The 15,142-nt window shown below is 31.3% G+C and overlaps 1 protein-coding gene across 2 annotated transcripts; it reads left to right on the forward strand.

Moving 5' to 3' along the window:
- Positions 1–7,833: 7,833 nt before the first annotated feature.
- LOC100242407 (uncharacterized) lies at positions 7,834–12,500 on the forward strand. 2 transcript variants are annotated; one of them, XR_002029988.2, is made up of 6 exons: positions 7,834–8,350; positions 10,486–10,542; positions 10,667–10,729; positions 10,839–10,907; positions 11,754–12,245; positions 12,433–12,500. XR_002029988.2 is itself a non-coding variant. In XM_010650404.3 (5 exons), exons 1-5 carry the CDS (start codon positions 8,021–8,023, stop codon positions 12,036–12,038), a joined length of 804 nt encoding a protein of 267 aa, XP_010648706.1. In that variant the 5' UTR covers positions 7,841–8,020; the 3' UTR covers positions 12,039–12,500. The 2 variants fall into 2 exon arrangements, 1 of the variants encoding a protein (XP_010648706.1); XM_010650404.3 differs by having other exon boundaries at positions 7,841–8,350; positions 11,754–12,500.
- The last annotated feature ends 2,642 nt before the right edge of the window (positions 12,501–15,142 follow it).

Genomic DNA, 15,142 nt, shown 5'->3' on the forward strand with positions numbered 1-15,142 from the left:
CATAATTGGTTCTCCCTCATAAGTTTTAGGTATGAACAGGCTCAAATCTCCCCTACTTAAGTACATTTCAATAACATGCTTCAAACTCTAACATCTTTTACCGGATGGCCATGTTGTTATGAAATGCAACGATAATTTGATTTAAAACATTGAAAAAGGTAATAGAGCAGTAAAGTAGTAAATAAAACCATGGGGCAAATGTACTTATGTGGTAAAACCCTCATTATGAGGAAAATTTCAACCTGTAAGACTAAACAAATTTTCACTAAAAATACAAAATAATTACATCATCTCTCTCAATTAGGAGAAATGTGAAGAGAAAAAAAATAAAAATAAAAAACTTATAAAAGAATGAAAGTTTTGAGATGGATAGAGTAAGGAGTGGAGACCTCCTTATATAGCTTAAGGAAGCTTCCTTCCTTTATCTACTAACTAATGTGAGATGACTTCAAATATAACTTATGCACTTTATGATAAGTACAATATCTAATTGGTCTCTTTTGGAATCATTGTCAGTTGGTTGTGAGAACTAGTAATAAGTTAGGCAATTTGCACAAATTGCAAAAGAACTTAATTATAAAGAGTGTTCAAGTGAGTGAAGTTTGCGCCAAAACTTCTCTTCTTAGTTTGTGATCTATACCTACTACTCATTTCTCAGTCAGTCTACATTTGCTTGTTTTGCTTAAGAGGTATCATCATTCTCGGAGCACTTCATTTACTCTTTTCTATCACTTCAAGAACTTTAGGCATTTTTTTTAACCATTTCTTTCTTTAGGCTCACATATTTGTTTGCTTTCTTAAAAGATTCTTCAATGCTACTAAGTTTTTTTTTTGGTGGAGAGGCTTGTACAAGTTTGAGTTTAATGGAAACCCCCTTTTAAAGGCTATTTGAGCGTTTGAATCATTATAGTATTCTACGTATATAAGAGCAACACTAAATCATTGCACATACTCTCTAAAAGTATCTCCGTCCATTCAATCATTAAAAAGAGAATCGGTGTCATATCGTTGTCTTAAAGAACACATGTACTATGACATAAACATGGTACAAAGGTTAAAAAAAATTCTATATAAATCGATTGTGCAAGTTATGGAACTTAACAAAGGCTAACCCTTATAAGCTAGAGGGAAAAGCTTTGGATAGGAGTGTGCCACTCTCCTAAATCAAAGTCATGAGTTGTCATAAATGTATATGGTGATCAACAAGGTCATAGATCCTATCATTGGTCTAAAATATATGGGAAGACAAATCCTAAAGAATATCAACATGAAGTACCCATGATGCAAAGAATGTCCCCACTTACCCTTGAACTATACGTTGACCATCGACTAAGTGGATTTTCCCTTGTCCACTTGTGCCTTTACTTTGTTGAGGTGAGATTCCCCAAGAATCGGCAATATCTCGCGATATATTGGCGATGTTATAGGCCTTTACTTTGTTGAGGTGAGATTCCCCAAAAATCGGCAATATCTCGTGACATATTGGCGATAAATATTCGATTTTCCCTATATATCACATAGTCAACGTGCTATAGTGCTTGGAAAAAGGCCCTTCCTTTTGCCGTTGAAGGGATTCGAATCCTAAACCAAAAAGTTTGAGGTTTAACCCACTTACCGTCCGAGCAAACTTGCCTATGTTATATAATATGCACTAAAAATATATATAATTAAACTCATTATATAAAGAAAATATTAAAAGAATATTTTAAAGAGCAAATTAATTATAATTATTTTATAATTAAATGTAAAATTTTCTTTTAATTGATTACCAAAAATATAAAAATTATATAATTTTTTTCATAGTGTTTTTAATATCATTAATAATTAATTAAATATTAAAAAATTGTACATATATCATAATTTATTTTTTATTGTTTAATACAATTGAATTAAATAGATCATAATTTTAATATTAACATATATTTTAAAATTAGACATATTATAATCAAATATCATAATACTAGATGTAATTTAATAATAAATGTACACTTATAAAATTCATATTTTTATCGATGTATACGATATTATTATCAAATATGATAAATCATATAATAGAGATATCAAATTATTTAATAAAACAACTTTAAAATATCATTATACTTTTAATTACATTTTTATGAAGTTTTTCTTATATTTTTATAAATTTTGATCAATTTTAGGCTTATCGATATTTTTTTCCAAAATATCCATCGCTATATCTCCAATATATCCGTGATTACCGATATTTTCATCTTTGCTCATTAGAGGGCATAAAACCCACATGTCAAAATCAGAGGTCAATTTTTAAAATGGTCCTAATGTGTCGAGTTAGGAAGTATTCATGGTTTCATCAGTTGCACTCTATGTTCTTCATTGTCACAATCTAGGTCCTCATTTTGTTACGCTAAAGTCCGAAACTAGGTTTCAAGTTGGTTTTATTGTGGATGGAGGAATTGTTAAAGCTACGATCTTAAGGATTTCTTCCTTTTGTATTCATTATTACGATAAATTGTAAACTTAATATTCTTTTGGGTTTTCCACACAAAGAAAAGTATAGGAGTTTAAAGGCGACCTATCTCTTAGCACTCCCTATTTTTATTCATCCAAGTGGTTATAAATATCCTTGATTTTTTTAAACAAATAGTAATCATAATCTTAAAGAATTTTACATGTGCCCTACTCCCACTCAATGATCGTTAATATTTATTAGAACTCCTACTATTGTTCCATTTTCTTCGAAGTTGTCAAATAGTAAGTTTTCATAAATTCACATTAATCATGGAGTGATAATTTTTTTTTTTTAAAAAAAAAAAAAACAACAACAACAAATAATAAAAAGTAAATAATAATGAAATTTCCTAAATGCCCCTGCCCACAAAATTAAATTTTTTTATTTTAATAATACCACAAAATAAAATAAGGAGATAATGTAAATTGTCACACTCGGATGAGTCCAAAGAGTTTTGTCACGAGTCAGTGATCATCACTCAGTCTCCTTTTTTTCAATCTCCCTTTTAAAATTTTTTGTTCTTTTTTCTTCTATAGATTAAAATTTGAACCAAATTTTCACTTTTAGTTCTTGACATATGTATATTACTTGACATACATTGCTGGCCATACGTATATATTACTTGACATAAAAACCTTTGACTTGGTACTACAAACCGCCAATCATGAGTCTCCACGTCATGGAGAAAGGGGGTGTTTTAGTCAATGACCAGAGCCACAGAGAAAATATTAAAAACGTCAAAAAACGTGCACTCATCAAAACCTACCTTATCAGGCACGCCTTATGTAATCATACCTCTCGAGCGTGTGAGTCCCTGGCACGTGCTTCATGCTTAATGACATTGCCTCCTCCTCCCCTACCACACGCACTTATCGCGCGTGAAAGCACGGCACCTTCATGGGTCATGCCTCATGAGAGGGGGAGATTGGGAACTTGGCACTTGGCAGGTATTGGTCGAATTGAAGACTGCCGCTTTTCGTTACATGACTTTAATGCAGTTCTGTTTTGTACGGTTCCTTCATTTCCTAATAAACGCTTACCTGTTGTACTTTCTAGTCTAATTCCTTTTTTCTAAAAAAACATTACTATTTAATATATATATATATATATAATTAAATAAATAAATCAATTACAAAATTAAATTTTAATTTGAAAAAAATATTTTAAAAATAATATCATTTAATATAATATAATATTTGATATATACAAAATGTTTGTATATACTTAATAATAACATGTAATATTTTCCTATTTATAAATTTTAAATATTTTAATCATAAATATTAATAATAAATAAATAAAAATTATTCTTTAATGATTCATTTCTATAAATTTCTCTTTTATTTTAAAAATAAAAAATAACAATAATAACTTTTATATAAGATATAAGAACTTGATAAATTTTGCTACCTCAAATTTTAATTTTTTTTAAAGTAATTTTTAAATACATATGAGGTCGGTCTATATCTTTTATACAAGACATTACACTTTCATATAGAAATTTATAATTTTAAAAATAAAAAATGAATCTAAAGCACACTAAAGACTATGTTTGGCTCTTGAAAATTTTGAAGGAAAATGTTGGGGAAATAAAACAAAAAAGAAAATATATAGGAAAATAAAAAATTGATTCAAGGTTAATAAATTATTTTTATATATTACTTCAAACTCATATTACATATTTTAACTCATTGATATAAAAATAAAATAATTTGAAAATGCATAAGTTTTTAATTTATTTTAATTATATTTGATTTCTGTTGTATTTTTTACAATACAATCAAACATGATAAAATAATTTTTCTTAACATTTTTTTCTTTTCTTAATACTTTTTGGGAACTAAACATAACCCAGATTTTAACTGCAAATATTAGTATACAATATGTATTTTACTTTAAAATAAACGTTGAAATACAATTTGCTTTTTATTCATTCAACGAGTATAATACGAGCATAATATAATATATTTTATTGGATACGACATTATAAGTATCATATTCCATGAAAAATGATACTTTACAATATGTACATCCTATTTAATTGTTTATAGTTAACCCGATACAACAAACACAACCTCGACACTTAAATACTTATATGTGCAAAAACAAGAATAAAAATCAATCAAATGCTTCCAATATTTTATTAAAAAATCAAAAGTTAGGCTAAAAGGGGTATCATATTTTTGTTGGAAGATAATATTCACCTCACTTTTTGGTATCACACTTTTTCCAATTATAAATATGGTGTGTGATAGAACAAAAAATGTTATCTTATTTAAGGTAGCATTTGAATCACCAAATGCTATCTCCTTATTGGTATCTCCCAAAAGGTAGTGGTAGAAAATTTAACATAAATAGGGTTTTCTATGAATTAAAATTTTCTTTTTTTTTTGGGTATTTTTAGTAATTGATATAAAATACAATAATAAAGAGAAAATAAAACCAATTTCTATTTTAGTGCATGTCAATTATTGTCTCATACACTATTAAAAATAATTGGGGTTTTGAATTAAATCATAATCAATTGATGCTATAAATAATCAAGCATATAAGATATGAACTTCATGGTCTACTCATTGGGAGGGATATGATAATCAACATATACATCATACACCTTTCAACATTCACATTCTATATACCAAATTTAATCACCATTCTCTCTTACTCAACTTTTAACCAACTTGTATGATTGAGTGATGAAGTCTTCTATGTTTGGTTTGTATTAAATTCGAGGGAAAATATGGGGAAAAGAAAATGAAAAAGAAAAGTCGAAAAAAAAGTTAATAAATTTAAAGTTTTTACTTGAAGTTCCAATTATTTCATTAACCAGTATCTAAGCTGATTTTAAGAGTCATCGTGATCGTTTCAATGGTTGCTGACTAAACAAGTTATAAGAATCGTCATTTGATGATCTATTTCAAATTAAAGAATAACATAACTGTATTCTAATAATTCATCTCTCAATATAATACTTTTTTAGTACTTATACAATTCTTAATCCTTGTTAAAGAACCAATTGGTGTATAATGAGGATTGGTCAAACCTTAAATATCACATGAAACATTTGGATGATCGATACTCAGATTTAAGAGTGATATCAATGCACTTCAACTTTAATAAATTGTTGTATATATTATTTCAAACTCTTTTTTTCTTATTGTATATATAAAAAAATTAAATAATATACAAATACATAAAAATTTTGACTATTTTTTTTTCATTTTTTTGTGTATATTTATATTAAATATTTTCTTAAAATCAAACATAGCATAGGCTCAAATTTTGTAAGTTGGAAGGCACCTCAAAACGTTAAAGTTATGTTGTTGATCTTCCTCCCCAGGCTTTTGAGTAATGAAAATGAATTTATTTTTAGAAAAAAAAAAAAGCTAAATTCTACTAATGAAAACGACTTCATTTTTTAAAATAAAAATATTCATAAAATAAATTATTTCTAATTCTGGGTTTGATGACTGGCGAAGCTTGTTGTCCACATTTGAGGTTGCCATTTTCTTTGTTTGGCTGCAGGGTCAAACTCATCAGCCAACATTTAGAACCTTATTTGACTTTTTAGCACTCCTACATTTCCCTTTTTTTTTCTTTTTTTCTTTTTTTTTTCTTTTGTGGTCAAATTCTATTTACCCTCACAGGAATCGGCAAGTGTCATGCTAATGCATCGAAATTCAGTTTAAATTAATGTTAATTTTTTTGGGGTCAAACTTCTTAATTTCTTTCTCCTAAGAAAAAAGACTCGGTTCTAAATATTATAAATATAGATAAACAACTTAAAAAATTCATCGTAATGTTGAAAAAGAGAGATTTCGAGCTATTTTAAAAAATAATTTTAATATTTAAAAATTAAAAAAATTTAAATATTAAAAAAATTAAAAAAATGTTTGATAAAACTTAATAATTATTATTTATTAACTTAAGTTAACTTTAATTTAAGTTATTAACTTAAAATTTATTATTTAATTTTTATTTTAAGTATTAAAATTATTTAATAAAATTAATTTAAAACTTATTTTAAATAATTAAATTGATATATTTATTTTCATAAATTATAAATAGAAAAAAACAAAATTAGGTATCAATAGAAAACATGGAGGTAAAGTAAATAAGAGTAAAAAATAAAATAAAATGAAAATATAGATTTAAGAATAAATTAATTATTTTGATTTATTACTTAAAGTTGGTTTTGACTTTAAGTTATATAAATACTTAATGACTTAAGTCATTTTAAATTAATTTATCAAATATTCACTAAAAATACTTCTTAAAATCATTAGTAAATATACTCTTAAAAGCGTTTTCTAATGCTTTCAAATTATTATTTTTTTTCATCTAAAAATTAAATGTTTTTAGAATTTTAAAAATCACTTCAAATAGTACTTAAATAATAACTAAATAGTTGATTATTTTAAAATAATTTTCAAAATTTCGTATTAATTTTATTTTTAAAAACAATAATAATAATAATATAATAAAATGTATTCAAACATCATCTTAAATGTTGTGTCTACCAACGTAGACAAAAACTTACCTTATTAGGATAAGTAAATAGACTTTGTTCATGGAGTTTAAAATAAAAGAATCTTATTTAATTAAATATTTATTCATTTATTTGTTAAATTCCTTAACAATAAAATTTTATCAAAGATTGTGCATCATATCCCGCTGGCCCAAAAGGAATATTTCGGGTGGGTTTTTATTTTTTGGTTTTGGTAGATTAATATCTATGCTGAAAATTGAATGAATAATAATATGTTATATATTTTAATTTAATCTTATTATTTAATATTTGATTGAATTTTATTTATTTATATTTTGATTCATTTTATATACGTTAATGTCATTTATTTGCATTTTGATGCTGTATAATTATATTTTATCTAATAAATTAAATTTTATTGTCTTCTTTCAAAGAAGGGATTTATAAATTATAAGTTCAATAGATAAAACTTATAATTTAAATTTTTTAGGTAAGAAAAAGATGATGGAAAAATAAAAATTATGTTTAAGAAATATTTGAAATAGGGCAAAAGTGAAAAAAAAAAAGAAAATTGAAAACTTCACCTTAGGTATTTGGGATGGTTAATATGGGAAAACCAAAATAATAAGAATAAATAAATAAATAAATAAAAAGGGAGAGAAAGAATAAAGATGGATATGACAAAAATTGAAGAGGCAAAAGGGTGGATTAACATAGAAGAAGATAAGAGCCCCACAGCGGTGCAACCCGAAACCCGAAAACAAGGAAGGTCTCAGTGCCACGTGGTGATGGTGGGCCAAAGACCCACACCCACACCCAACCCACCCCACCCCACCCCTTACGCAGAAGCCACGAACTACTGAAACATTTCCACTCCATCTTCACCACTCATATATATACTTCTCTTTATGCCAACACCCCTTCCCATTTTGGTCTTTGTTTTTCTCCCCCATCCCCAACTCCTCTCGCTCTCCTTCTTCACCCCCGCCGCCACCACCGCTATCTTTCTCTCTTTCTACCTCTCCCTCTCAGCTTTCCTGTAGATGATGATGATGATGATGAAGGACGAGTGGATTCGAGCCGCGATGAGCGACGACATGGTAGTGGCAGAGCTGCTACTGCGTCTCAAGCAGTCCCACGCCTCACCGCCGCTCCTCACCCCCTTCAAGTGGGGCCTCCGCCTCCCGCGCTCCAGGTCCTCCTCTCGATGCGACGTCGTTTCTGTCAGAAAGGACCGTGAGCCAACCAGACGCAGCCCCACCACGCCCCTCTCCTGGAGCGGTGGCGCTTCCCCCAGCGCCGCTGCTGACGCCGACGCCTTCGAGGACTGCAGCCGCTCCTCCTCCATTCGCTTCGCCGCCGCCAGATCCAAGGTTCGTTTTGTCTTCTTCTTCTTCTTCTTTTCTTCTCTCCGGCGACGGTGTCAGATTTCTGACGACCTGATCTATCGCGTGTCAGTCTTTTTGTCCTTTGACCGAAATAACCCTCGCTCTTTAACTTAATTGCGTTTTGAGAATTCTTGGAGTTGAAGTTTTGAGGGCGTTGTTGTCCGTCGACGAGACATTCTTGCCTTCAAAAGGGCTTTTTTCCACTCCATGACCATTTTACCCCTTCAAGCTCATCCTATTTGCGATAATTTTCCGCTTTCATCCCCTCTTCCCATTTGACCAAAATACCCTCTGTCAGCAAGATGGCGTCGTTTCCGGCGGATCTCCTTCTCCGGCCCAGTCCACCGTATTGAATGGTTTTCTTACCAAAATGCCCCTCCGTAGTGGAGGAAATTACAGTCACGTGAGGTCAGACTTGTTCACGTTTTCTTCTCGCCTCTTTTCCGGTTACCTGTCATTCTTGTTGGCGTGTCACCAGGAAGAGCTTTTCATCAAATTGACCAAAACACCCTTCCGAGGTCCTCTTAAGTACCACTGGAGCCAAGAACTTTTGAAAGGACAATTTTGGCAGGTGGGAAAAAAATGCTCACTGGTCGTTCACACTTACCAAGGGTGAGAACCCCGGAAGCTTCCCATGGACGGTCTCTTTTTCCCCGGTTGGACGAAAATGCCATTCTTTTAGATTTAAAAACTGTCCCCTTATGCGTGGGTGTTTTCGTCATGTAAAAAAGTAGGGTGTGGTTGGGTGGGCCCAGGTAGAGGTCTGCGTTTTGTTCGGTGGAGTATTGTTAGTGGCGGGTGGGAGCAACTATCTGCTATGACGCGGGTCTACGAGGGCATCGTAACTTACTTGGATGATCCAATTATTATACACCGTCAATTCCGTGAGTGTGGATCGGATGGTCAAGGATCTCCGTGTCGCGTGACTTTAATTTTTCTTTCTCCCTTTTGGGGCATGGATACACATTCAGGCTGGGCTGGGGTCACGTGACTTTCTGTAGACGTGAGTGCTAGTGGATATTTTATTTCGGTTTCCCTTTTATTTGAATTTTTTAAGTTTGGATTAAAAGAAAAAAAAAAGGGGAAAAAAGTGTAAATGACGTAAGAGTTGGTATTAGCGTGGCAATGTGAGTGTGTCCAGGAAAGGGTTTAAATTTTGGGTTGAGGTGGGAGGCGCTAATCACGCGCGACAGTGGCGACAATCATAGGCATCATAGCTCCATGTTGGGGGCGTGGCGTGATCTCAGCCCTTATTCTAATCACTCTTATGATTGGCAATCGGACGGCCGCGGACTGATGGGTGAAGGTGGTGTCTCATGTGACGTGGGATGGAATGGATGGCCCCCAGTTTGCTGTTTTTTTTATGGGTCCCAGCAGAGCCGGATGGGTTTGGTGGTGGCAGTCCTGTGTTTATCCACTGCGCCTGTGTCCACGCCTCTCGTCCCCTACTCTATCACTCTTTGCCACGTCACTCAGTTTTTTTTTTTTTTCTTTTTTGGGTTTTATAGAGTAAGGATTTGGAGGGGAGTGTGAAGTACGTGAGAAGTTATGAAGAAGGGCGGGGTGTTGGAAGTTATTTTTAAGATAGGTTTAGATTAAGACATTGGTGGTTGAGATTGATGGATGATGGGTGTTTATAAAAAAAAAAAAAAAGAGAGAAAGAAATCGATGGATGATGGATATTTGAAGATGGGTTGAAAATTCAAAAAGGCAGACAGGTGCCCTGGCCCGCTTTGGTCAAGGGATTTGAATTCACATGTAAAATTGTGAACTAATTTTTTTTTTTTTCTCATTTGACCATAGATGTCTGTCAGTTGATCTTGAGATATCTAACCTTTGCGATGATGGCTTTTGGGGGGATTTTGAAAAAAATGTAGTATTTTTTTTAAAAATTATTTCTTGAGAAGTGTTTGAAGTTGTTTTTAACAGCTTTGAATTTTATTTTTGATTTTATTTTTATATGAAGACGACTTCAATATGATGATGTAACCTTCTGAAATCGGTCTTTTTTGGCTCATGTATGCCTGCTTAATTCTTTTTCTGGGAAAATGCATGTTTAGCCCTTAGCCATTTTCATGGAAACTTTTTATGATGAATGTGGGATCATTTGATATTTGCAGGTTACGGCTTTGAGTGAGACCACCAACACCAACACCAAGAGGTCAAGAAGAAAGAAGGTTAACTTTTTAGCATTTTGTTGTCAAAGTCCTGAGCCCAATTGCTGATTTGAGTGATTTTGCTTACTAAAATAAATGGGGTTTCAATCTTTTTTAATGATGATAATTTGTTCACCGTTTTCAGACATTTGCTGAACTTAAGGAAGAGGAAATTTTGCTCTTGAAGGAAAGGACATATTTGAAGAAGGTCTGACCCACCTTCAACCTTCTTACTACTAATATTCATGTGTGCGTGCATATACATAGATTTGTGGTTCATGCTACTTTTCTTTATTAATCATGTATTCATCTAACAGGAGCTGGCAACACTTCGTGTAACCTTTAAGGAACAGAGAGCCACAAATGAAAGCTTGAAGAGAATGAAGGTGATCTACTTGTTCTTTTCTTCTTTATTCCATGCATTTGTTCCTATTCCCTTGTTTGATATGCACCCTACCTTTAGGTATTGAGTGTTGTTGAACACAGTTAGCCAAGCACAACTGAGGAATTGAGGCCTTCTAGATTTTATACCACAATATGTGGAATTATATTAGTAGAAATAAAGATTTTATACCGACTCTTACCCAGCAAAATTTTCCATTGGTTTATAGGAAGACGGGGGGAATAAAATCTGCACTTGTTCATGATCCTGTTGTTTTCTTGTATAAAGCTTAGCATTCTCCTAAAGAAAAAGAGGGAAGAGATCGCTCTAAAAGAGGGTTTTCATGGTGTGATTAATGATTAATTTTGTTACTTATCATACGGAATGTGGAAATTTTCATTCTGAGCGAGCAGGGAGTCCAAATAGTATATTTTAGTTACAAGGGAAAAGATGATGATTATTTCTTTCCTGCAAAGGTGGTGGTACTCATATCTGCACAGCAGTATAATTCTTAGATATTTAGTTTTGGCATTTGTGTGAAGGAATGTTTGTTCAGTGCAATAAAGATTTTGTCTTCTTTGTGCGGTTGCCGGTTATTAACGAGGATAGGAAGAAGGGCTTGGGTAATCGAATAAATTCAATAATGGCAAAAGGGTAAAAATTGTGCCGTCTTTGTCATGTTTGTTTGATCTAATAGTTGATTGACTTTGGTTTTTCAGTCCCTTAGCTTGTTTTCTTGTTAACATAATAAACTGATTATAATTATTTATCATTCTACTGATGAATGGAAAAAGAAATCTGGAGTGGATCACACCACGGAAAATGATAAAATCCTATTTCGCTGGTGCAGATTGATTTCCATTTGAACTTGGTGAAGGGTACTGGTGCAGCTGCCACCGATGAAGCAAAGGAAGCAATTCCCAGGAAAGAACCCCACAAGATGGAAGGTCCTAGTGAAGACCATGCCCCTTCAATTGTTCCAGTGCAGGCCTTATCTAACGATCTCCTGCAATCTGAATCTTGCCAAGTAAAGATGAATGATGCACCCAGAGACAATGTTTTCATGCTACCTGACCTAAACATGATGGCAATGGAGGACGATATTGGCTCTGAGACCCTGTATGGAATGATCTGATAATTTGACCATTTCCTTGTAAGGCAAGTGGCTATGAGATAATCAATGGGCTTTGTTCAATTGGACAATGATCCCTGTTGCTAGACTGCATATGGCCAAGGAGCTGTTCTCAAATGTAAGTAGGAAAAAAAGTTCTTCTTCAAGCTGAGGTGCAGTCAACTGTATCCAGACTCAGCCCTCGCAAATTGCCCTGAATAGGCAAATAAGGTGAGTGGTTAAGAAGGATTTGAGAACAGCATAATAGAGATATTCTAGTGATTAGATATATAGAGATTCTTGTAGTTGTGCAGGACTCTCTCTTCATTATCTCCGAAATTCATTTGGGGTAAATAACTCGGTTACTTCTTGTTTCGGAAATGTTGAGGCATAATTGTGTCATTATATTCTTTTGTAGGTAGACAGCAGATGGATTCACTCTCTTTTAAGAGTTGCTTCAAGCTAATTTCACAATTTTGTTCCCCACTTTTGCTGTTTCCACTTTCCCATGTGAAATTTTGACTACTTTTTGTACACGGCTTAGACCCATTTTTTACTTGCTATCATCTTTTTAGGGCAATTTGTTAATGGGGATCAAATTGGGCCCATGTTTTAGTGCCTGAGAAATTTCAAACCATACACCAGTCAGGTAGATTGGAAAGATTCAAAGCAGGACTTGACTTGGGCGAAGCCGGAGATTGTTGACTTGGGATGTAGGGCAAAAAGCAATATGAATTGAACACGCGTATGTAGCGGGGAGAAGAGAGCCTTGAACCCAAACTCTGACTGGATTTCAATGGGCCTAGAACCCAGAAAACATCAAAACAAACACAAATACTAGCGGGAGAAATTGAAAAATATTGCTTCTCTTATGAATGGAATGGCTTTGTTTTCTTATAAGTTTGTGATCATTTGTATGCCAGATGTCATATTTTTCAAAAGATAAACAGTTGATTTTTTTTTTGGGAAAATGACAGGCTTACTTTGGCAATAAATATTTACTGAATTATAATAATTTTGTAAATTATAAAAAATAAAAAAATCGTTCATCCTAACAAATAAATATTTACCCTAACAAGCCTTCAGCTAGAATTTTTCATCAAAAGTATTATATAAATATGGACACGAGTTTTACGGTGGACTCCACGTGTATTCATTCTTATATAATAGCTAGATTCGTATTTTAATGTAAAAATTTAATATTTGAAAATTTTGTTTTTTAGTTGTGATTTATTTTTATTGTATTTAAAAATAAAACAAAATAAGAAATATGATTCCCATCAAGAAAAAGTAGGTCCGCAAAAAATAGAGTTCGGATCCGGGTTAGATTTAAGTATGGGAAAGATAGATCACACATAAGTTGCCATCAGGTTGGGAATGGATTGGTGATTAGAAATTAGACAAGACAGTTGATGGGTGGGTTTATGGTCCAGGCCATGAAAGTCTGAAATGGGGTGCCATGCAAGGCAAAGGAGATGGGTCCGGGAAAGGAAGTGGATTTCAAGTGATATCTAAATTGAGTAACAAGGCAAAGTACATGGACATGGTCTATTTTTGTAATTTACCATCAAACATGTATGTGATGTATTTGCCTCTGGAAATATTCTCAACCACCATCATGACTTTCCAGTCAAGCTGGCCTTTTTGGGAAAAAAAAAAACAAAAGAGAAAGGGAAAAAAACACCGTAAGAGCACGTTTTTAAGCTTATGTTGAAACACCATGTAATTATTATATATATATTTCAAAAATCAAGTCTAAAATAAGATTTTTTTTAAAAGAAAAAAAAAATCGCATCTAAATATTACAATTCAAAATTTGCGTCTAGAAAAAGTGGTTCAGATGCAAATAGTTTTTCCAGTTAAATTTGTTTTCATATTCGCTAATTATTATTATTATTATAATCTTGAAAACATCTTCTAAAAACAAATTCTTTTTAATCTTTATTATACATGTTTTATTGTTTTCTAAATTTTTAATTAAAAATTAAGAATGATTGTAGAATAAATAAATAATTTTTTTATCTATTGTTATTTATTTAACATTGATAGGATATATTTGAAAACTGTTCGAGTTTTTAATTTAAAAATTAATTCCGAAAACAAATTGCTTTTAAAATGAGTTAAAGATATTTTTAGGGGTTTTTTTAGAGTATTCTAGGAAGAAAAGGTTTTAAGAACAATGTAAAACTATGTTTAAAAACAGCTCTCAAATGTTATTTTTATTTTTTTGGGAACTTATTAAAAAAACATTATAAACAAACCTTTAAAGCTTGTTTGATTGTGCTATTTAAAAACATTTTTTTATTTTTAAAAACAAAAAAAAAATTTAAATTTTTTTTAATACTATTTGATTGTTGTTCTTCAAAAAAAACTTTTAGAAACAAAGTGAAATAGAAAATAATTTTTAAAAAATAAGTAAGAGTTGTTTTCACAAATTTTTAAAAACAAAAGAAAACACGACCGTTTGACCATGTTTTTTTAAACTTATTTTTAAAAATAGTTTTAAAGTTAAAAAATAAAAAATAGTTTAAAATTTTTTTTTTTTTAAAACATGGTCAAACTAGCCCTTAGGCTTCCAAATAGACTTTTGTTTTACGGAAATCAAATAACAATTTTTAAAAATTATTTTCAAAAACTATTTTTTTAGAATTGTTATCGAAAACAATTACCAAATAGCTAACTGGTTTTTATAAATTGATTTTATAAATTTTTATTACTTGAGTTGCTTATATAAGGGTGGAGATGATTTATTAAGATTATTAATTTAATGATAAAATAAAATGCTAATTTACTTTCTTACAAGGTACAACAAATGCATAAATAAAAATAATATTTAAAACATTATCCTACACAATTTTTAGCATTTTCAATCATATATTCAAGTTTTTAAAATAATAATATTTACCATTTACTTTTTTTTGTTATTTTAAATTAATAATCAATTAATTGCACACAACTAAATTTGTAAGAAAATTACAATTTTTCGATGCTTTTCTTTTTCAAAAAATGATTTAAATTTAATTTCTTTAAAAAATAATAAAATAACACGTGGCACTCGCATGGCAATGACAAGACTTTTTTCAACATAATTTTCAAAACATGCCCATACAGTGCATCTCTTGTGTTTT

This window comes from Vitis vinifera, chromosome 4, assembly GCF_030704535.1.
Source record: "Vitis vinifera cultivar Pinot Noir 40024 chromosome 4, ASM3070453v1".
In the NCBI taxonomy this organism is placed as follows: Eukaryota; Viridiplantae; Streptophyta; class Magnoliopsida; order Vitales; family Vitaceae; genus Vitis; species Vitis vinifera.